This window comes from Capricornis sumatraensis, chromosome 3 (genome assembly GCF_032405125.1).
Source record: "Capricornis sumatraensis isolate serow.1 chromosome 3, serow.2, whole genome shotgun sequence".
NCBI classification, from domain to species: Eukaryota; Metazoa; Chordata; class Mammalia; order Artiodactyla; family Bovidae; genus Capricornis; species Capricornis sumatraensis.
The window spans coordinates 24,064,918-24,089,161 of NC_091071.1; the positions used below are offsets into that span (position 1 = coordinate 24,064,918).

The window sequence follows — 24,244 nt, forward strand, 5'->3', positions numbered from 1 at the left end:
CAGGGTGACACCATGGTCCCATGGCTATTCTCCATATGAAATTGTGTATGGGAGATCCCCTCCCATAATAAAAGAGGTGTCAACAAATTTGCCTCAGGTAAGGAGGGATGAGATTTCACAGCAGATGGAACAACTGGGTAAGGTAATAAATCAGGTAACTAAGTTTGTACAAGGGTGTGGGTCAAGGACTGGAAACACAACTCCTTGGCCCCACATTGGAAGGGTCCATATACTGTTGTTCTAACCACCTCTACAGCAGTTAAAGTTGCAGGTGTCACTCCCTGGATCCACAATGTGAGGGTGGAGAGAGCATACCACACAGACCTGGAGGATGCCAAGTGGACTATAAAAAAGGACCCCACTGATCCCTGTGAAACCAAGATCATCTTAAAGAAGAAAAAGAGATGAAGCTCCACAATCAACTGCTGCTACAAGGACTTGGCGGTATCATCTTGAGACTAACCATAGTTTCAGCACAAGGAGGGACCTATGCTAATAATTAAAGTTGAATGTTGTGTATATATTCCTGATTTATCTGGCAATATATCAGCCACCCTAGATGACGTGAAAGGTCAGGTAAAAGCTATGTCTGCTGGTAATATTCCTTTTTGAACTTCAGTCCTATCTTGGGTGAAGGGTGATTGGTGGAAAACTATATTTACCATTGTTATAGTTGCCTTGATAGTTCTGCTTTGTGGACCCTGCATTTTACAATGTATTATGAGCTTCGTAACCCAAAGCTTGGTATCATTCTCCCAAACTGGTGGTCGGAGAGCTAGGGTGCAATATGAATGATGCTCATACTATGAGTTAAGAGTATCAAGAGGGGGGAATGAAGGAAGAAACAGACAGAAAAGGCTCCATCTTGAAAGCAGGACTCCATCTTGGGCTGGACTATGGACTTTGATCTATATGCCCAGTATCTATGGAAATGACATACCAACAAGAAAACCAGACCTTCCCCTCCCCACCCCCCCACTGATGCAAGAGCCCCAGGGCTTATACCTAGACTCTCCGTCACCTAAAAGAATACCCTGATTATCTGTGTAACCGAATAGAATCATAAATTTTATTATGCTTATTAGGGTATGACCATAGGCCTATTGATAATTGTCCACTGTTAACTACCTAGGCCTAAGGCATATGAATCATGGGTTATCTTTGACTGTATATTTCTTTTCCTTTATTCAGACTAGTTTCAGGGAATTTGGGGAGGTGGGTTTCGGCATGTACACCTAGGGTATATAAGGTTTTCACAAAAACTGGTCGGGGTCCTTGGCCAAGAGGAGACTCTGCCTTGGGCCTGCTGGTGTAATAAACGGCACTCCACTATCTGCATTGTCCTTCTGAGTGAGTTTGTTTCCTGGAGCGTGTGGCTACAACAGTGTCATGGGCCAAATTATGTCCCCTTAAAATTTACATGCTGAAGTCCTAACCCCCAGACCTCTGAAGGTAGTAGTATTCACAATGGGGACCTAAAAACGCGATTAAGTGAAAATGAAGTCATAAATTTGGGTCCTTAATCCAATATAACTATTGTTCTTATAAGAAGAGATTGGGATACAGACACGCACAAAGAAGGGGTTATGTGAAGACCCATGAGAAGGTAACCATCTACAAATCAAGGAGAGAGGCCTCAGACTGAAACCAATCCTGCCAACACCTTGATCTGGGGTTTACAGGATGAAGAACTGGGGAAATAAATCTCTTTCATTAAAGCTGCCCAGCTCATGGTACTTTGTTATAAAAGCCCAAGTAGACTAATACAGATGACAACCAGTTGGCTTTGCTTATCCTTGTGTGTCCCCAGTCCAGGACTGAGTAGGCACTCAATAAACATTGATCAATGAGTGAATCCCAGGGACGGGGGAGCCTGGTGGGCTGCTGTCTATGGGGTCGCACAGAGTCGGACACGACTGAAGCGACTTAGCAGCAGCAGCAGCAATGAGTGAATGAAAGTGCTGAGAGTCAGGTAGCAGCACTAGGGTCAGTTTCCACCTGCTTCTTCTCTGCATGGTTGCTTTCAGCTGCCCAGAGCCACCCTTTCCGTTTCTGGGCTTCTGAGACCTGACTTCAGGTCCCTGTATTTTTCCTGGGTGAGACAGCATGCTAGCATTTGGAGTTTATGTGTTTGTATATGGAGGAAGAACAAGATATGAGGCAGAGTGTGATATTCAGTGATCATTTCTCTAAAACAATTTTTTTCATTAAAAGGTTTAAATATATTCACTGAAAAACTTGGAAAATAAAGAAATGTACGGGAAGGAAAAATCTATCATCCATTATTTTCAATACTCAAGAAAATTGCTGTTAACATTTAGTATATCTTCCTCCAGTCTTTTTTCTTCTGTAGATTTTCCTTTATCGTAGAAAGTTGTGGTTCCCCATTATACATATATTATTTTTATTCTGACAAAATGAATTTATCCCAAGTTTTTCTCAACACATATTTTTAATGGCCAGCTATAAAACATGTTTTTGAGTTAATGTACCACAATTTAGTTAATCATTGCCCTATTACTTAGGCATTAATTCCCCCCCCCCATTTGTCACTGTTTTAAACAATTCTGTAGTAACTATCTCTTGAATATTTTGTTTTGAAGTGATTTCCAAAGATGGAGTTTCTGAACTAAAGGTATGATTAATTTTTGTGGCTCTGGATATGATTACCAAATAGCTTTATCAAAAGGATCAAGTGGTTACACTGCCCCTGGCAGTAAGATCACAAGTGCCCCCAACACTCTGGTGACCTGTCCTTTGGAGGGCTAGCTAAAAGCTTATTAGGAAGTAAGACCAGTGGGCAACTACTGAGAATACCTCCAGACAGATGAGGAAGTCAAGCCACCAAACAGTTGCTAGATTGGGCAGTGGCTCTGAACTGGTGGTTAATGATGTTCTTTGCTTTCTTCCAGAGTCATCCAATGATGCTAAAGATGCCCATTTGGAGACTGCAATACTTTGATTTCAGTAGGGTTGAAAGGATGATGCTCCAAGTGGGGATTAACCAGTAATCCCACCAGTTCCTCTTGGAAGTTTCAGTGACTTATGGGACCTTTCTGGGGTTGCTTCTCATTTTCCCACTCTTGACGTCTCAGTTTACTCCTTTGAATCTTTCCAGAAACCGTCTTCGGAAGTTCTGAAACGAAGGCCATCTAGTGACCATAAAAAAAAACCAACAACAACTCTTTACAATTATCATTTCACAGCGAGACTTCTGTCCTGAAAGAATCATTACCCTCTGACATGTCATTGGAAAGCATCCATGTTTCCTGGTTTTCCCCAAATGGCAACAATAAAAACAGCTAGCCTGGAATACATGCACTTTCCAGAAGCATTTCAGTACCACCCAGTGTGCTAAAAGGAAGGCCCAGTGAAGAAACAGGGAGAAATGGATGAAGCAGCAGCCAGAGTTACAGTCTTCACACTCCTAGTGCCTAGCCCTGAGTAGGAGTGCAGGGAGCACATACCCATTTGATTTCCCAGTTTTTCAAGTCCTAGAACTTCCAGATGTTTACCTTCCTGGGGTACTTGTATGGAGCAGTCACCCTTTTCACATGCTCCTGGAGTTCTTGGGTTAGTTTCTCCGGGTCATGCGAGGAATAGGCTGGAGAAAGAACTATAAATGCCTTTACCACCTGTTGAAAAAACCAAAACCAAACAAAGGAAAAAACAAAGAATCAGTCCCCCTATAACAACTCTTTTCTTTTTAACCTAGCCTGCGAATAAGTGCTTACATTTACCAGCTCAACATGAAACTTTTACTAGTGCCTTGGTCAGCAAATTGGACACCAATTTTTTCTGTCATCTGCCTTTTTAGGATCAATTATCGGAGAAGGCAATGGCACCCCACTCCAGTACTCTTGCCTGGAAAATCCCATTGCTGGAGGAGCCTGGTAGGCTACAGTCCATGGGGTTGCAAAGAGTCAGACACGACTGAGCAACTTCACTTTCACTTTTCACATTCATGCATTGGAGAAGGCAATGGCAACCCACTCCAGTGTTCTTGCCTTGAGAATCCCAGGGACGGAGAAGCCTGGTGGGCTGCCATCTATGGGGTTGCGCAGAGTCGGACACGACTGAAGCGACTTAGCAGCAGCAGCAGAAGCATTGGGAGTAATTATTGGGAATTATGGCTTTTATAGAGTGATTTAGAATCCTATTTACAAAACTCTTCCCCATACATGAAATGACACTGTTAGAAGCCAACATGCTTCTCTTAAGATGACAATACTTTGGAGAGAGGAGTTTCACAGACTCCTTAGGGCTCATAGTGTACCTGTGTGTGCTTAGTTACTTAGTTGTGGCTGACTCTTTGTGACTCCACGGACTGTAGTCCACCAGGATCCTCTGTCCATGGAATTTTCCAAGCAAGGGTACTGGAGTGGATAGCCATTCCCTTTTCCAGGAATCTTCCCAACTCAGGGATCGAACCCATGTCTCTTGCATTGTAGGCAGATTTGTTTTACCGTCTGAGCCACCAGGGAAGTCTTTTAGGGCTCATTACTTACAGGTTTTCCTAACTAGGAAGGCAGCTAGGAATAGGGTTGGAGAGCAGGACTGGGGGAAAATGTATACCATTTTCAAGGGGTGGTGGGTCTTTCTGAGACTGCATGTATGAGTATTTGCAATCAGCAAGCATTTTGCTGCACAGCTGTTTCAGGCATCCTGAAACATCCTGGACGTTCTGCACCTTGGTTCTTTCTGCCCATATCTTTCTTGCAGGTTGCCTCTTGCTAAGGACAAGAAACAGTCCCAAACTCAGGCACAACAGAATATGGTTTCTGATGGAAACCATGGAAGAGTTCAAAGGCCAGCATACAACTCTGCCAACAATACCCTCAGCAGTGGTTCATTGTCTTTACACACATTTCAGTGGTGGACATCTCATACCATTTAAGGTGCAGATAGAACTGGCTCTTAGGAAAGGCCTTCTCTTACTGTTAAAGCTACCAAGCATTTATCAAACAGTTGCTATGTGCCAGGTTCTATTCTGAGCACTATACTTGGGTTAACTTGGAACACACAGGCATTTGTCACAGTGCCAGTTAATTTGGGGCATGCAGGACTAGGCATACTTTTCCAGGTACAATTTCTGTACCTCATAGATGGGACTCTCATCTCCTTCACTGTTTATTAGTGGTCTCAAATTTTACTGGGTATCAGAATCACTTGGCTAGAGGCTTCTGGTCAAAATGAAGACTCCTTAAGGCTGCATCCCCAATCATTTTGATTCAACAAGTCTCACTTTAAGTCTAGAAATCTGTATTTTAAACAAAACTCCCAGATGCAGCTGTGAGCAGTCCAGGGTCCAGACTTTGCATATCACTCCTCTCTGCTGAGGCTTCTGAGTATATAGCTTGATCTTGTACTAACTTTCATAAAGTAACTACAATATACTTTAGGATTATGTTGGATTTACAGCCACTGAAAAGTTCATAGGTCTGCCTATGAGTTTATTTCTCTCATACTGTCCCTTCTTCTGGGACCCATTGCATATTTCCTGAGAAAAGCCAGCTTATTAAAATTGGCTCATCTTTCTGATATATCATGGACTTCCCAGATGGTAACTAGTGGTAAAGAATCTGCTTGCCAATGCAGGAGACACAAGAGATGCAGGTTTGGTCCCTGGGTTGGGAAGATCTCTTGAAGCTGGAAAGGGTGTCCCACTCCAGTATTCTTGCCTGGAAAATTCCATGGGCAGAGGAATCTGACAGGCTACAGTCTATGGGGCTACAAAGAGTCAGACATGACTGAGTGAATGAGCACATCTGAGATATCAAGGTCACTTGGGATACTTATTTTGTCATCCCTCAAGTTGGCTATCCCTAGCAGGTCACAGCCAGCAGTGACCATGTTTGGTGTGCTCACTATACCCTCATCTGCAAATGGAAAAGGACCTTTTATTGGACAGGGTGAATGACAAAGCCTGCACCTGCCACCAACATCTCCATCTAATAGCCCCTTTTGGATCCAGTTCCATGTCCAGTTGACACCAAAGTGTTTATATCTTCCCACAGTGTCCCTCTGGAGAGTATTTGTATCCGCAAAGACATGAAGGCAATGCTTAACCAAAAGACATGTGTATTTGTCTGATGGTGGCATTTCAGGCTTTGCAGTACCTGGATGGAGTGAGATATGGGGGAACCTGGGGCTTCCGGGTTACTCTGCTGAGTGCTGGTAGGTACAGAACCAGGAGGGAATGCTCTTGGTTGGACTAGTTACCTCCCCTCTGATGGGGTCCGGGCTGCTGACCACAGCAGACTCCAGGACAGCTGGGTGCTCAGCAAGTGCACTCTCCACTTCAACAGGCCCGATCCGGTAGCTGGAAGAGAAAAACAAACTCTTTCAAGGGTCCTCCTCTCTACTATGAAGCTTCAAAGGAAGAAGGAAAGTGTAGACAACTTGACCTTGAAGAATTGATCACGTCATCATTTCTTCCCATGAACCAAAAGTAGCCATCCTTGTCCATGTGGGCTCGGTCCCCCGTGATGTAGAAGTCCCCTCGTTCTGATGCTGCTGTCTTCTCAGGGTTGTCCTGAAAGACACAGTGAGCCCATTAAGTGCCATCTGAACACAGTCACTCAGTACATATGGCCTGAGCAGTCCTTTGCAGATGTCTGAGGACCCCTCAACAGGAAATCCAGTGGCCAAAAATCCCCACTGGACAGGGAGCTGTGAATCTGTGGGTTTTCCCTTTTTTAACTGAAAGGAAGCTGCCGGAAAATGATTAAGGACAGATACTCACTACCATCCTTAGAAGTGTCTAGGCAGCATACTTGTGGGCAGAGGGCGGGCACAGGGCTGTTAGCTCTGTTTTTGTTTTTTTTTTAATGAATTAATTTTTTAATTGAAGGATAACTGCTTTACAGAATTGTGTTGGTTTCTGTCAAACATCGACATGAATCAGTCATAGGTATACATATGTCCTCTCCCTCTTGAATCTCCCTCCCACCTCCCTCCCCATCCTACTCCTCTAGGTTGTTTCAAAGCCCCAGTTTGAGCTCTATTTTTTCAGGATAAAAGAGCACACTGATACTCTTTGTGCTCAGCAATCACTGAAAATAGAAAGGGGATGGTTGGCAAAAGCAAGGGTAGAGGAAAGAAATAAAACATCAAATTCTGATTCTCAAAGATTTAAAGTAAAAGCTACTGCTCAGCAGGAAAAAGGAACAAGTTATTGGCACATGCAGATGAATCTCAAAAACGTGTGCTGAAAAAAATAAAGCAGACACACACAAATTAATACTTTGATTCTATTTACATAAAGTTTTTTTTTTTTTTTTTAAAGGGGGGAAATTACTCTTCAATGATGACAATCAGTTTAGCAATTGCCTGGAGTCTAGGAGTTGACTGCAAAAGGGCACAACAGAACTTTTGGGGGAAACAAAATATTTTCTATATCTCAGTTGCCATGGTAGTTACACAGGTGAATACACGTCAAAAGTCATTGATCCGTACATGTAACACAGGGGCATTTCATTGTATGTAAATTATACTTTAATTTTAAAAATGCATTCTGAAAAATAAAGAAAAAGCTAAGCTATCAATACCTAAAAATAAATCTAACACAAAATCTGTAAGAAGCATATACAGAAAAGATAAAACTCTATAGGACTTCAAAGAAGATATGCATAACTAGAAAGATACACTTAATATCATGAAGATGTTAATTATCCACAGATTAATCTATAAACAATGCAACTCCAACTAAAATGCTAACAGTTTCCAGAGAACCTGACAAGTTGATTCTAAACTGACTAGGAAAGAAAAGAGAAATGAGTAAGTAGGTAAAGCATTTCTAAAGAAGTTAAGTAAGGAGAAACTTATTCTATTAGATATTGAGACTTCTGATGATGTTTTTGTGAATAAGTCTCTAACTTTCTCAGGGTAATGATGCTGGTTGTCAGGCTGGGCACAGGGATGCATTCAATGTGCCGCTCTCAGAGCCGAGGCCCTCATAAAGGAATGTGCTACACAAAGCTTAATAATCATATTGCTCCCCAAATGGGGGACCTCTAAGTAGTCGTAAAAAATGAATTTTTCCCAAAATACCTAGTGCCACAAAAAAGACTCATGACATAATGTTAAAAAGTACATAGTACAAAGTTGTGGTATGGTGTGGTGCCAATTATACGTGAAACTGCACTTCAGTTCAGTTCAGTTCAGTTCAGTCGCTCAGTCGTGTCCGACGCTTTGCGACCCCATGAATCACAGCACGCCAGGCCTCCCTGTCCATCACCAACTCCCGGAGTTCACTCAGACTCATGTCCATTGAGTCAGTGATGCCATCCAGCCATCTCATCCTGGGTCGTCCCCTTCTCCTCCTGCCTCCAATCCCTCCAAGCATCAGAGTCTTTTCCAATGAGTAAATTCTTCTCATGAGGTGGCCAAAGTACTGGAGTTTCAGCTTTAGCATCATTCCTTCCAAAGAAATCCCAGGGTTGATCTCCTTCAGAATGGACTGGTTGGATCTCCTTGCAGTCCAAGGGACTCTCAAGAGTCTTCTCCAACACCACAGTTCAAAAGCATCAATTCTTTGGCACTCAGCCTTCTTCACAGTCCAACTCTCACATCCATACATGACCACTGGAAAAACCATAGCCTTGACTAGACGGACCTTAGTCAGCAAAGTAATGTCTCTGCTTTTGAGTATACTATCTAGGTTGGTCATAACTTTTCTTCCAAGGAGTAAGCGTCTTTTAATTTCATGGCTGCAGTCACCATCTGCAATGATTTGGGAGCCCAAAAAAATAAAGTCTGACACTGTTTCCACTGTTTCGCCATCTATTTCCCATGAAGTGATGAGACCGGATGCCATGATCTTCATTTTCTGAATGTTGAGCTTCAAGCCAACTTTTTCACTCTCCTCTTTCACTTTCATCAAGAGGCTTTTTAGTTCCTCTTCACTTTCTGCCATAAGGGTCGTGTCATCTGCATATCTGAGGTTATTGATATTTCTCCCGGCAATCTTGATTTCAGCTTGTGTTTCTTCCAGCCCAGCGTTTCTCATGATGTTCTCTGCATAGAAGTTAAATAAGCTGGGTGACAATATACAGCCTTGACGTACTCCTTTTCCTATTTGGAACCAGTCTGTTGTTCCATGTCCAGTTCTAACTGGTGCTTCCTGACGTGCATATAGGTATCTCAAGAGGCAGGTTAGGTGGTCTGGTATTCCCATCTCTTGAAGAATTTTTCACAGTTTGTTGTGATCCACACAGTAAAAGGCTTTGGCATAGTCAATAAAGCAGAAAGAGATGTTTTTTTCTGGAACTCTCTTGCTTTTTCCATGATCCAGCGGATGTTGGCAATTTGATCTCTGGTTCCTCTGCCTTTTCTAAAACCAGCTTGAACATCAGGGAGTTCACGGTTCACGTATTGCTGAAGCCTGGCTTGGAGAATTTTGAGCATTACTTTATTAGCATGTGAGATAAGTGCAATTGTGCGGTAGTTTGAGCATTCTTTGGCATTGCCTTTCTTTGGGATTGGAATGAACACTGACCTTTTCCAGTCCTGTGGCCACTGCAGAGTTTTCCAAATTTGCTGGCATATTGAGTGCAGCACTTTCACAGCATCATCTTTCAGGATTTGAAATAGCTCAACTGGAATTCCATCACCTCCACTAGCTTTGTTCGTAGTGATGCTTTCTAAGGCCCACTTGACTTCGCTTTCCAAGATGTCTGGGTCTAGATGAGTGATCACATCATCATGATTATCTGGGTCCTGAAGATCTTTTTTGTACAGTTCTTCTGTGTATTCTTGCCACCTCTTCCTAATATCTTCTGCTTCTGTTAGGTCCATACCATTTCTGTCCTTTATTGAGCCCATCTTTGCATGAAATGTTCCCTTGGTATCTCTAATTTTCTTGAAGAGATCTCTAGTCTTTCCCATTCTGTTGTTTTCCTCTATTTCTTTGCATTGATCGCTGAAGAAGGCTTTCTTATCTCTTCTTGCTATTCTCTGGAACTCTGCATTCAGATGCTTATATCTTTCCTTTTTGCCTCTCTTCTTTTCACAGCTATTTGTAAGGCCTCCCCAGACAGCCATTTTGCTTTGTTGCATTTCTTTTCCATGGGGATGGTCTTGATCCCTGTCTCCTGTACAATGTCATGAACCTCTGTCCATAGTTCATGAGGCACTCTATCAGATCTAGGCCCTTAAATCTATTTCTCACTTCCACTGTATAATCATAAGGGATTTGATTTAGGTCATACCTGAATGGTCTAGCGGTTTTCCCTACTTTCTTCAATTTGAGTCTGAATTTGGCAATAAGGAGTTCATGGTCTAAGCCACAGTCAGCTCCTGATCTTGTTTTTGCTGGCTGTATAGAGCTTCTCCATCTTTGGCTGCAAAGAATATCATCAATCTGATTTCGGTGTTGACCATCTGGTGATGTCCATGTGTAGAGTCTTCTCTTGTGTTGTTGGAAGAGGGTGTTTGCTATGAACAGTGCATTTTCTTGGCAAAACTCTATTAGTCTTTGCCCTGCTTCATTCCATATTCCAAGGCCAAATTTGCCTGTTACTCCAGGTGTTTCTTGACTTCCTACTTTTGCATTCCATTCCCTTATAATGAAAAGGACATCTTTTTTGGGTGTTAGTTCTAAAAGGTCTTGTAGGTCTTCATAAAACCGTTCAACTTCAGCTTCTTCAGTGTTACTGGTTGGGGCATAGACTTGGATTATTGTGATATTCAATGGTTTGCCTTGGAGATGAACAGAGATCATTCTGCCGTTTTTGAGACTACATCCAAGGACTGCGTTTCGGACTCTTTTGTTGACCATGATGGCTACTCCATTTCTTCTGAGGGATTCCTGCCTGCAGTAGTAGATGTAATGGTCACCTGAGTTAAATTCACCCATTCCAGTCCATTTTAGTTTGCTGATTCCTAGAATGTCAACGTTCACACTTGCCATCTCTTGTTTGACCACTTCCAATTTGCCTTGATTCATGGACCTGACCTTCCAGGTTCCTATGCAATATTGCTCTTTACAGCATTGGATCTTGCTTCTATCACCAGTCACACCCACCAGTGAGTATTGTTTTTGCTTTGGCTCCATCCCTTCATTCTTTCTTGAGTTATTTCTCCACTGATCTCCAGGACCATATTGGGCACCTAATGACCTAGGGAGTTCCTCTTTCGGTATCCTATCATTTTGCCTGTTCATGGGATTCTCAAGGCAGTCATACTGAAATGGCTTGCCATTACCTTCTCCATTGGACCACGCTCTGTCAGACCTCTCCACCATAACCCGCCTGTCTTGCGGACCTTTTAGTTTTAAAAAATTTATCATTTCTGTATTATATAATCATATATTTCTTATAGAATAAATACAAAATAAAGATGAAGGATGACAAAAGTTCAGTCTCACTATTCAGATAGCTAAGGCTAAAAATTTGATCTTGTGTATGGGACCTTTTCATGGCTTATCTGTGATTCTATGCATATACACATTTGTGTGAATACAAAATATTCTGTATTATGTATTTCTAAAATCCAATTTTACTTTAGTTAACAATATATCATGAACATCTCCTCAGAAGAATAAAAAGTCTAACGAAATATAAAATAGTGGCATAATATTCCCCTGTGTGACTGCAATATTCTTTAAACAATTTCATGTTATTAAAAATTGGATTCATTTTCTTTTTAGTCTTTTCTCTTTCCTTTTTCTTTTTCTTTCTATCTTTCTCTCTCTTTTTTATGCACAGTGCTATAATATCATTTATGTAACTAATTTCCCACTGTTAGAAATTCAGATAGTACATCCACAATTTTTTGTCTGTTATAAACAACTCTCTAATGAACATCTGGCATTTGACAGTTTGTTTCCATAGGAAAATAAGTAAATTCCTTACACTGGGCATAAAATTGATGTAGGCACATTAGTGATTGTCAAGTATAATCTCAGCTATTTGGAATGTACACACTAATGAAGGGGGATGAGCTTACCTGATCAGTCCTACTGACAACTCAGCATTCACAGAGCAACTCTGGCCTGACAACCTCTGTTAATTTTCAATGTTCCATGATTCTCATGAAGAGATTAAACACTTTAAGAATTTTCTTTGCTAAAAATCACCCAGAAACAAAACTAATAGCTAACGCTAGGATGAAATGAAAAAATTGAAAAAAGGAAATGTTCTTGTTAGGAAAAAACTTTACATTGACTCTCAATGGCATGATCACAGACTCACAAAGGTCCAGTCCTATATGGAAGCCCTATGAGGACAAGGATCTTATCTTTCCTGTCCAGTGATGAATACTTAGTGGCATGAAGTAGGTACTCAGTGAATACAGAATAAATTCTTCAGGAAAGTCAAGGATTTACTTTTGTTTACAAAAATGATTAGAAGGAAATACATTTAAAATTTCACATCATCTCTGCTTGATGGAATTACTATCTTGCTGTTTTGTAGGTAGACTTCTATGACTTTAAATGGAATATCATGAAAGATTTTCCTCTTGTAATCACAGAAAAGTCACAAAATACATGTACAGCATTTCAAAAACAAATGGACTATTTTTCATCTGCTTCTTCCAATATTGCTGCTGACTGATGGCCTCGTATACACAGCAGATGGAGTTCCTATAAAGTTGGGCCACACATATGGATCACCTGGGGAGCTGAGGTCCATTCTCATAAAGTTGCCTCTCACTGACTTGGAATTTGAGTATCAGTAATGTATGAAGCTTCCAAGCTGCTACTAATGAGCATCCAGGATTGAGAACCAGGTCAGCAGAGTTTTGTAGAGAAAGAGTTTGGAGAAAACAGAATCCATTATAAACCAAGGTAGGTATAAGGGGAATTAATTACTGGATTATCACAGAAACTTGCACTGGAAACCCAGGACCCAAGCCCTGACAGCAAACCCTTATCCACACAAGACTCAAGGCAGAGTCCTGAAAACTAGGCTCTTATAAGAAACTTTAATGTGACCTTTGATAAGTCCCTTTCCTTCTCTGAACATTGATTTTATCATCATTAAAATGATTGAGTTGCCCTTATCTCATCATTAAAATGATGGCATGTGCCCTTAGACATGTTACATTTAAATCCCATGTCCTGTACATATTAATCCTAAGTGTTCAATATTGGATAAGTCACTTCATCTTTCTATAACAGCTTCCTTATTGATAATAACATCTTATCAATATTAGTGCCAACTCATGCAGTTATTGCAAAAGGTAAACAAATACTTATAAAGCATGGAGCACCATGCTTGGCACAGTGCAATTGCTGTGAAAATGGCCATTCCTTGTTACTTACCAAATAGCAAGTGAAGAAACAGAAGGGTCTAGTGGGTCTGACACGGATAGCAACATTCCCTTCTTCTCCAGGAGGTAAGATATTGCCTTCCTCATCTACAACCTGGCAGAGAGATCACAGGATGGTGTCTTGATGTCTATACAGCCAGGCCACCCTGCCAGCTGTCTGCTATTGCTAATCCAGATATGTGTGTTTGCTCTCTTCTTCAAGCCTTATCAACAGTTGGGAGAGGCTGCCTACCTGCACGTCATATGGTGGGGACGCTTTCCCCATGGATCCTGACTTGATTTTCATCCCTTTTGGATTGGCACAGATTAGAACCTGAAGAGAAACCAGAACCAATAAGGAGGAGGCTTATCTCCTTAGTCTCCTTCCTGGTCTGTGCCTTTCCTTTCACTCTGCCTTCAAACTCTGTCTCCTTTCTTCTTCCTTTCTTCTTCCTTTCATCTTTCCCTCCTTCCTTCCCTCCCTTTGCTTCCTTTCTTCCTTCAGTTCTTTCCATAGAGAACAAACCCTTATTGAACTCAAATGGACACTCACACATAAAGAACTTAAGCAGTCACGAAGCTAAAAGATTCAACTGACCACCAAGTCTGTGCCCAGGTGGCTGTAGAGAATGCTGTTTTAAGACTGGGCTCTGACCAGAGACGGACATGGGCTGTCCTGGTGGAGATGAACACCCCAGCCATGAGCATTAGTTTGCTGGCTATGGTGTCATTGTGAAATTAAATTACCTTTAAGACAAAAGAGAAGAAAGGCCGATTGTGTTTCTAACAAAAGCGAGTGTTTTGTCACTAGCTTCTCCTCCTTGTGAATGGGGAATAGATTTCCTTGGTGGCTCAGATGGTAAAGCATCTGCCTGCAATGCAGGAGACCCAGGTTCGATCCCTGGGTCGGGAAGATTCCCTGGAGAAGGAAATGGCAACCCACTCCAGTACTCTTGCCTGGAAAATCCCACGGACAGAGGAGCCTGGTGGGCTACAGTCCATGGGGTCGCAAAGAGTCAGACACAACTGAGCGACTTCACTTCTCCTCCTCGTGGACAGGGCAGTCCCTAAAGGTGTCACAGAGATGACAGCCAGAAATGCAGGAGGCTCTGCAGACCAGCTATCCCTACTGACTGGCGGAGGGCTCAAACGGAGGTGACCTAGGCAGGGACTGGCCTGGCAGCACTCACGGTTTCAGACTGGCCGTAGCCTTCATGCAGCTCCAGGCCCGTCTGGCTCTTCCACTTTTCCCTCACATCAGGAGTCAGGGCCTCCCCTCCGGTTATACAGTGTCTCAAGCTCTGAAACTGGTACCTTTCACAGCCAAAAAAACAAGGCCACATATGTCAGAATCCCCATGCCCAACCCCACACTTTAGCACTGCTGGAAGACAGCTCAAGGCACTAAAGCATAGGCTCCCATACTTACAAAGATTATAAATCTGCCCCAAGTGCCCTGACCTTGCAGGCATGGACAGAAAATTTAAAAAAAAAAATCTTATCTGAGTTTGAAATAAAATCAGAACCTCATACAGTAGGTTTTGTCATAACAATGGTGAATTCCACGTGAATTGGTCAAAATGATTTAGTTGCAAACAAACTGATTGATAATAAGTTGGTTAGGACAACCACCTGTGAAAAAGAGAAATCAATTAACAACTAAGAAGATAGAAAGTAGCCCTTTAGAAACCCCAAAATTCTGACAGATAATAAATAAATGTTGCAAAAGTATTCAACAAATTATTCAAAATGTGAAAGATCAGAGACTGTAAATAAATTTGTGATAATTTTCCCCTTTGGATTAAATTGGTTTGGCTATTACCTAATATTACCAAGTATCTTTCAATCACTTTCTGCTTAAACAAATCATTCTAAGCCTGGTTTTAATCAAATCATTCTGTGTAAATATTTACAATATATCGAAGGATAGGAAGAATTCTTACATCATAGAAGAATTAACCTTGAGAATCATGGAAGAACTCACTCTCTTAGGCACTTTATGACCAGATATATGGGATTAGGGAAGATAAGGGGGTTGGGGCAACTCCCATTATTTGGGAGAGAATAGACAAAGGAGACAGAGATGAGGGTCAGTAGGTTATCATTGGGGATGGGCCTCTCTCTACCCAACCCAGCAGTGAAACTTGCCCTATCAGAAGATGTTGCTTTGGATTCACCCAGGATGGGAGCCATCTGCAGGGTCTTGTCACCTGTTGGTTTCCCAGTGGCATTCACTTGATAATGGCTGGCTGGAGTCAGTATGGGACTACGGATGGAGCTTCTATTGTGGTGGACTTGTTAGTCCCACTAGACCTAAGGCTCTGGCCACAAACCTATTCCACAGGTGATTAACAATTATCCATCAATTTATCTAATCTCATTGCTGAGGGAATGGCCTATGGGCATATGGGCGTAAGCAATGAAATTTGAAACGGTTTAGTTCTACTCAGTTCAGTTCCATTTGGTTGCAAATTCCTGGGGGCCAGAAGTTCATTCCTAAGAGGTGTCTACAAAGGATATGGTTATTTATACTTGTGAGTATGTATGTACATGTGTGTGTGAGAGAGAGAAAGAGAGACACTGAGAGAAAGAAAATTGGAATAAGAGGGGACACGTGTTATAAGGGGTACCTATGCTATATATTTAGGTACTTGGGTATCTAAAAGCACCAAAGCACCAAAAAGATGGGCCATACCTGGTTAGATCCTCCTGCACAAGCAGACGGAAGATGGTGGGGACACAACAGAGGGTGGTGATTGGAAACCTGGACAGAGTCTGAACAAAAACAAAGTGTGGAGATCTTCTTAGAGTTATGAGGGTGGGATTTCATGGAGGGGGAGTGGGTGAATTGGGTCTTTATATTCCCATTACCAGAGCAGAAAAGTTGAAAACGCCACGTGGACCCAGCCTCCAAGATGGCCTGAAATGATTTCTACCTACCAGTATTCAAACTGGGTCCCCTCCCACAATGTACCAAATTTGGTGTACGTGACCAATAGCCTAACACAGATGTGGCATCAGGACTACAGCTTCCACCTTGGGCACTGTCACTGTTTTCTCTGTCTCTTGGCTCCTTCACTCTGGGAAAAACAAGCTGCTGTGTTGTGAGTACACTCCAGTCGTCCAATGGACAAGTTCTTGTAGTGAGCAACTGAAGCTTCTGGCTAAGAACCAGTGAGGAATTGGAATTTTCTAAAACCTACGTAAGGGCAGTTTAAAACATAATCTCCAATCCCAGTCAAATCTCAAGATAGCTGCAGCCCTAGCTGACATCTTTTTTCTTATTATTGTGATAAACATAACAGAAAATTTACCATTTTAACTATTTTTAAGTACAGTCCAGTGGTATTAAGTAAATTCATGCTCTTTTGCAATCATCACCACCATTCACCTCTAGAACTTTTTGTAATCTTCCCAAACTAAAACCCTCTACCTGTTACATGATAAGTCCTTATTTCCCCTCCCCCCATCATCTGACCATCTACTTTGTTTCCATAAATTTGATTACTCTGCTGCTGCTGCTGCTAAGTCGCTTCAGTCGTGTCTGACTCTGTGTGACCCCATAGATGGCCTCCCACCAGGCTCCCCCGTCCCCGGGATTCTCCAGGCAAGAACACTGGAGTGGGTTGTCATTTCCTTATCCAATTCTTGAAAGTGAAAAGTGAAAGTGAAATCGCTCAGTCGTGTCCAACTCTTCATGAACCCATGGACTCCAGGCCACCAGGCTCCTCCATCCATGGTATTTATATATTATCTGTCCTTCTGTCCTATATATTATTTCACTTAACATAATGTTTTCAACATGATGTATTATGTAGCAGAATTACCTTTTTTTTAAAGGCAGAATAATAATCCATTGCAAGTTTGTGTCACATTTTATCTGGGTTGATAGAACTTGGATTGCTTCCACCTTTTGACAATTATGAATAATGCCACTATCAACATGAGTATAGCTTTATGACATCTTGACTGCAACCCTTTGAGAAACCCAGATCCAGAACCACCTGGAAGCTGATCCCAGATTCCCGATCATCAGAAACTATGAGATAATAAATATTTGTGCTTTACATTTCTATGTTGTTTTAGTCACTAAGTCGTGTCTGACTCTCTTGAGGCAAGAATACTGGAGCAGTTTACAATTTCCTTCTCCTGGTGATCTTCCCAACTCAGGGACTGAACCTGTGTCTCCTGCATTGGAAGGTAGATTCTTTACCACTGAGCCACCAGGGAAACCCCTTTTTAATTAATATATTTTGGAGTAATTTACTACACAGCAGTAGATGACTAACACACTACTTCAGAGTTAGGGGAAGTGGAGGGAGAAGGCACACATTGGTCTATCAAGCCCTGGATGAGTAATAATGATGGTGAGTTTGATGATGATGATAAAATAATTAGTATATGTTAAGAACCTACTACATGCCAGGCCATATGCCTAATATTATTTAATCCTCATAACAGCTCTCTAGAACCATATTTTCCCTTTCTTCCCTGACAACAAGAAACATGGGGCTCAAAGAGATTATGAGACTTTCCCAAGAAAACACAGTGAGCAAATGGAAGATGTAGGATCAAAGGCCAGGTCTGACTAATGGCCCAGCCCGTTCTATTAGCCACCATGTTATACAGCTTGCCTCAATGCAAAGAGCATGGGCAGATGGTTCCTCTGATATTTTAAAAAAATTGTGGTTAGGATGTGGAGGGCAGAAGAAAGATGCCCTATATCTTCACTGGAGACATTGATTATGAGAAAACCCTGGAAGGATGGGCTGGAGAGCCTAGGGTGGGGTGAACTATCTATGCTATGCTCCATGGACAGCAGCACACAATGTTGAGGAGTAGGTTATAATTTTCCCCCAAGGTTTCGAGAAATAACTCTGCTTTTGACAAGAGCACAAGGAAGAAAGTAGTACCAGAAAAGGCATCCCACAAAAAAATAAATAGAACATGCAAAGGTTTGGAGATGTTAAGTGGTCTTATGTCTAGGAATAGAGCTAGAGGATAGGCAATGATTCAAGACAACCAGGAGGGCATGAACCAGATTATGGAAGGTCCTGGGAGACTTTTGGGTTAATGCCAACATCAAAGAAACTTTATAGTCACTGATTCATGCCTTTTATCCTGCACACTCAAAACCTATATCCCACTCATCTAATTTACACCCAACACAGAAGAGGTGTTTTTGTCTCTTACATTTAGGATAAATTTGGCATCAACCCGGGGCAACTCATGCACAAAAATGCAAGATCCATTAGGCCAGGCAGAGAAGAGAGTCCAGGCTGCCTTCACCCAGCCAGTGTCAGTTGTGTTCCAGAAGATGTCTGATTTGGTCAAGGCCACCCACCTCCTGCCAAAAATTGGAGAAAATCAGAACCCTCGGCAAAGTTTCTACCTTTAGAAAGAATTACATTAGTCTGTTCTCCTATTTGGAGCCTTACTCACTCACTTACACTTGTCATATCTGTATAAGAACCATAAAGCCAAACTGCCTCCAAAGCATTTATTGAGCATCTTCTATATTCCTATGTCCTAGGCTAGAATCAAAAAGACAAATGTGCTGCTTCCAAAGACTTCACAGTCTACTGAGAGTGATATATAAGGGAACAGGTAATCTCAATATGATGTGGAAGGGCACTTTATTTATTCAGTCAATATTTATTCAGTATTTATCCTGCCCTTACCATTAGAGGTAGAAAAATGAATGATTTGTCTCATTTGTAGGAGCTAATAGTTTAGTAAGTATAAGCATACTTATACTTGAGGCATCATCCTTGAGGTTTGTCTCTCACCTCTCATCAAATCTTATTAGGTCTGCATTCAAAATACTTTCAGGATGATACTTCCTCTCACTCCTTCCACTGCTACTCCCCCAGGCAAGCCTCCACCTTTGCCTCTCAATGCACTGGCCTCTTAAGTGGCCCTCTGCTTCACCTTTGTCTCCTATAGTTTATTCTTAACCCAATATTCTGAGTTACCCTTAAAAAAAAAAAAAAGCAAGTCAGATCTTGCCACTCCTCTGCTCAGAATACTGCAATGTTCCTCAAAAAATTACATAGGCTCAGCATATTATCCAGCAATTCTACTTCTGATTATATATCCAGAAGAATTGAACAGATATTTGTACACCCATGTTCATAGCAGCTCTATTGACAACAGCTAAAAGGTGGGAGCAAGCCACGTGTCCATCAGTGGATAAACAATGGATAAGCAATATTAGTATAGGCACAATGGAACTTTATTCAGTTCTAAAAAGGAAGGAGATTCTTACATAGGCTACAACATGAATGAACCTTGAAGGCGTTATGCTTAGTAGAATAAGTAAGACACAAAAGGAAAAATATTGTATCATTTTACTTTTATGAGGTTCCCAGAGTCAAATTCTTTATGACAGAAAGTAGAATGGTCGTTTCAGGGCTGGGGATAGCAGGCAATAGGAAGCTTTTGTACAATGGATACAGGTTTTCAGATTTGCAAGATGAGAAAGTTTTGCAGTTGAACAGTGGGGATGATTGCACAAAACTGTGAATTTATTTAATGACACTGAACTATATACTTAAAATGTTTAAAATGGTAAATTTAATGGTACATGTAGTTTACCACACTTAAAAAACAAAACAAAACAAAACAGAAACACCTCCAATTGATTCTCACCTCACTCAAAGTAAAGCCCAAAGCCTTCTGATCCTTACCTGATTTGCACCCTTGTTAGCTCCTAACTTCGACTCCTGCCACTTTCCCCCTCACCCACACTCCTCCAGCTCACCCACCTACTTTTAGGTTCCTTGGACCCACCAGAAAAGCTAACCCCTGGTACCTCCCACTGGCCACAAAACCCAGTCCGTAGCTGGCCTGGGTATGCTCGACCATCTTGGGGGTCCCAGTTGTGCCACTTGTGAAGTAGATGGCCACTGGGTCTTGACTCCTGGTCCTTGCACAGTTGTGTTCTGTGGATGCCTCCCTGTAAAATATAAAAATATTACAAGGGTACTGCTAGCAGTGCCAGCAGTCACAGTCACAGTCACAGTCACAGTAATACTTAGAACAACAAGACAGGCTACATTTGATAAATACCATGTGTGAGGTACCTGCTAGAAGCTCCAGCGTGAGTTATCTCTGACCCCTACAATTATCTCATGAGGTTATAACAATTTGCACATAAGGAAATTGAGGCTCAGAATAATTAAATGACTCACTCAAAAGAAACCTGTGCTTTTATTAAGGCATGAGACCTTCTGGTGGAACCAATATTTATGAGTTCTGCTTCTGCTGCTGCTGCTGCTAAGTCGCTTCAGTTGTGTCTGACTTTGTGCGACCCCATAGATGGCAGCCCACTAGGCTCCTCTGTTCCTGGGATTCTCCAGACAAGAATATTGGAGTGGGTTGCCACTGCCTTCTCTGGAGTTCTGGCTCAGTTCCTGGTAATTTAGAGTTGTTTTCCTAAGTGTTCCCTAAATTTGGAGTTTTGAGATGTGGGTAATTCCTAAAAGGTTTGTGATCTGGAGAATGTTCTAACTCACCTCTTCTCAATCCTGAATACATCTTAGGATCACCTGATAGGTTTTTTGAAAGAAATACTATTCCCTGGGCTCCAAGCTGAAGAAAATGGATTCAGAATCTTTGTTGGTGGGCCTGGGCACTGTTTTTTTGTTTTTCTAAGTTCCTTACATAATTCTAATAACCACCAAAATTGAGAGCCTGCTGATTCAGACCAACCTGACAGCTCATCAAAATCACGTGGGCAGATCACTGAATATAAGGATCTGGGCCCATGTTCAGATATGTCTGGTTAAGTAGGTCAGATGTGGGACCTTAAAATCTGTATTTCAAACCTCACCCCAAAATAAATAAATAAATGGGGCTTCCCAGGTGGTGCTAGTGGCAAAGAACCTACCTGCCAATGCAGGAGACATGAGAGATGAGAGTTCGATCCCTCAGTCAGGAAGATCCCCTGGAAGAGGGCATGGCAACCCACTCCAGTATTCTTGCCTGGAGAATTCCATGGACAGAAGAGCCTGATAGGCTCCAGTCCATAGGGTCACAAAGAGTCAGACACAATGGAAGTGACTAAGCACACACTCAAATATATAAATAAATAATTTCCCATTATTTTATGGTGGAAAGTTTATATTCGAGTGTAGGAAGGACATTCAAAAAATCATTTACCATGTCCTCAAACTTTAAAATATAGCTTTGTATCTAACTATATTTCTTACATATATTGAATATTTTCTGTTCAGCTCTCAGCTGCTTATGATTATATTGGAATATAAGGAAAGTATAGACAATGCCATATGTTGGAAATATAATATTTAATAAAATACAGGACACATTATTTATAACCTATGCTTGTGAGTCTTATAATCCCAAAAATTATAATACAATTAAATTCAAGTAACACAAAGTTTTCTTTTAAGCTAGGGACAAGAGACAAATGCTGAGATTAGTAAAAAAAAAAAAAAAAAAGTGAAATAGCAGGTGAATCTGATGCCCTGATCTATGAAGACAAGTGTTTGTGACTTAGCAGTGCAGGCCCAGCTGAGGGACCCATTTTAGTTCTGGCCTCCAGTCAAGACAATGTTTCAAATGCCCAGTTAGATTTCCATGAGTCCTCACTGAAAAGCAAATGGCTTTGGTTCTGTCCCAACCTTGACTTCATTACTTATCATCATCTCAAACACGTCATTTTATCTTTCCAGGTCTCAGTTTCATCATCTGGAAAATTAGAGTAAAGTGCACTTTATAGGGTTTTTCAAGGATTAAATAAGACAATGCTGATTCATTATTGTCCGAGTATTAAATACCATGCTTGTCACAAAACAGGTGTTCACTAAGTTTTTGTTGCAAGATTGAATGAAGGTGAATGCTAACCCAGCACAACACCTGGAATACATTCAGTTCAGTTCAGTTCAGCCACTCAGTCGTGTCTGACTCTTTGCCACCCCATGGACTGCAGCACGCCTGGCCTCCCTGTCCATCACCAACTCCCAGACTTTACTCAAACTCAGGTCCGAGTCAGTGATGCCATCCAACCATCTCATCCTGTGTTGTCCCCTTCTCCTTCTGCCTTCAATCTTTCCCAGCATCAGGGTCTTTTCCAATGAGTCAACTCTTCACATGAGGTGGCCAAAGCACTGGAGTTTCAGCTTCAATGTCAGTCCTTCCAATGAATATTTAGGACTGATTTCCTTTAGGATGGACTGGTTAGATCTCCCTGCAGTCCAAAGGACTCTCAAGAGTCTTCTCCAACACCACAGTTCAGAATACATTTAGCACTCAACACATGGAAGAAATCGGATTATTAATTGACCACCTACTATGTACTAAGTGCATCATGTAAATAATCTCACTTACTACAGCTGATAATCTGTATTTATTACCACATCATAGAGGCAAAAGGACAAAAAAATCTAGGGACAATTCCAGTACTGACTAAGTGAGTAACACTGAAGGAACTTCAGGTAGTCACCGGGATTAGGTCTCAGGTGTGTCGGGCTTCCAAAGTGCTTCACCTTTCTGATTCACTCTTTCCATGTGCAATTAGAAATGCATTCTTTTTATGCAGGGGGAAATGCCTTGGCCTCATTTTTACGCTCTCCTCTGGAGAGTTCCAACTTACCAGAGGAGTTCCCTGAAGTTCATCCAGCCTGGCCGATAGCTGTCTGACACAAGCAGCTTGGTCTGAAGGGAAGGGCAGTCGGCGCTAATGGCATCCACCCGTGGAGCCAAGGAGTCACTGGTGATAATGGCCTTGGCTCTGGATGCCTGCAGCCGAAATTTGAGGTCTTTTTCTGTCAGCTGAGAGATGCCAGGAATCATGACGGCCCCTGATACCACACAGAGAGGGGATGTTGATTGGGAGACAGGGAAGACCCCCGTGAACAGGTCCAGACCAGATATTCCCAGATAGAAGCAGAAAAGGGCCAGAGATACTTAGAATGCCTGAACTGGAAAAAGGCACTATTAATGATAACATATTGAAATTCAGAGAATATTTACAGGGCATTTACACATGCTAAGAACTTTGCATGCATTATTTCATTTCATTCTTACAACCCTGGGAAGTAGATGTTATCATTAAACCCATTTGGCAGATTCAAAACATTAAGACCTAGACCTTTATGCCTTAAATAAATTAACTAGCCCAGGATCACACAGCTAAAATGTTGTAGCACTGTGACTGTGAACCCGGGCAGTGGTAACCTTAACTCTCCATGATCTTTAACACTATATTACATTGTCCTAGAAATTACCTGGAGAAAGAAATGGCAACCCACTCCATTATATTTGCCTGGAAAATCCCATGGAAAGAGGAGCCTGGCAGGATACAGTCTATAGGGTCTCAAAGAGTCAGACATGACTGAAGCGACTTAGCAAGCACACACGCAGAGATTACCTAGTTCAATGCTTTTTCAGGCTTTTCAAACAAAAGGCTATAGTGAATCTTAGCATTGGGTGTGGATCACTTGGGGTGGGGGCAAGGGTATAGCAGTGGGGGCTCCATGGCCCCATATTACTTCAAATAAAACCACTCTATAGTAGTTGAGTTCATTTACTCTCAAGGGAAAGTGATAAGAAAGCAGAAAGCCAGGGGCAAATTTTAATCAGACACTTGAAAAACCACTTGAATATCTCAGAATGCAGGCTGTAAACACTCCACACTCCACTGAGTCCAACGTTCTCATTTCACAGATGAGAAGAAAGAGATCCAAAATAATCAGCCACCCAGTGAAAGAGGACAGAAGACAGAGGAAAGGCCAATCCCAAATAGGGTGGAGTCCAAGCAAAACCTTCATTTCCTTTCTCTCTATCTCCCAAACTTTACAGGACTTAAAGCCCAGCATGAACACTTTGGGAGCTGAGCAGTTTGGCTCTTCACTCCACCTCTCTGTTTTAGCTGTTTCTAATACAAGTCTGTTCTATCCGGAGCTTTGGCAGCCCAGGCAGATGGTGGACAGCCGGAGCTGTCAGCAAGAGAAACGAGGTGAACACCA

General features: G+C 41.8%; 1 protein-coding gene and 1 non-coding gene across 5 annotated transcripts in view; one reads left to right on the top strand and one right to left on the bottom strand.

Annotated features, from left to right (window-relative positions):
• Positions 1-2,557: 2,557 nt before the first annotated feature.
• ACSM5 (acyl-CoA synthetase medium chain family member 5) overlaps positions 2,558-24,244 on the bottom strand; it is a 31,046-nt gene continuing 9,359 nt past the window's right edge. For 2 of the 4 annotated variants that reach the window (XM_068968845.1, XM_068968846.1), the window contains exons 4-14: positions 22,870-23,077; positions 20,068-20,211; positions 18,447-18,600; positions 15,949-16,028; positions 14,445-14,568; positions 13,508-13,588; positions 13,268-13,369; positions 6,408-6,535; positions 6,223-6,322; positions 3,516-3,635; positions 2,558-3,152 (exon numbers count right to left, since the gene is read on the bottom strand). In XM_068968845.1, the coding sequence (XP_068824946.1) occupies positions 3,036-3,152; positions 3,516-3,635; positions 6,223-6,322; positions 6,408-6,535; positions 13,268-13,369; positions 13,508-13,588; positions 14,445-14,568; positions 15,949-16,028; positions 18,447-18,600; positions 20,068-20,211; positions 22,870-23,077 (1,358 nt within the window). In that variant the 3' untranslated portion in view covers positions 2,558-3,035. The remainder of the gene's footprint in view (positions 3,153-3,515; positions 3,636-6,222; positions 6,323-6,407; positions 6,536-13,267; positions 13,370-13,507; positions 13,589-14,444; positions 14,569-15,948; positions 16,029-18,446; positions 18,601-20,067; positions 20,212-22,869; positions 23,078-24,244) is intronic. The other 2 variants (XM_068968847.1, XM_068968848.1) reach the window with 2 other exon arrangements.
• TRNAC-GCA (transfer RNA cysteine (anticodon GCA)) lies at positions 14,096-14,167 on the top strand. The gene has a single exon. It is a non-coding gene; the product is annotated as a tRNA-Cys (tRNA).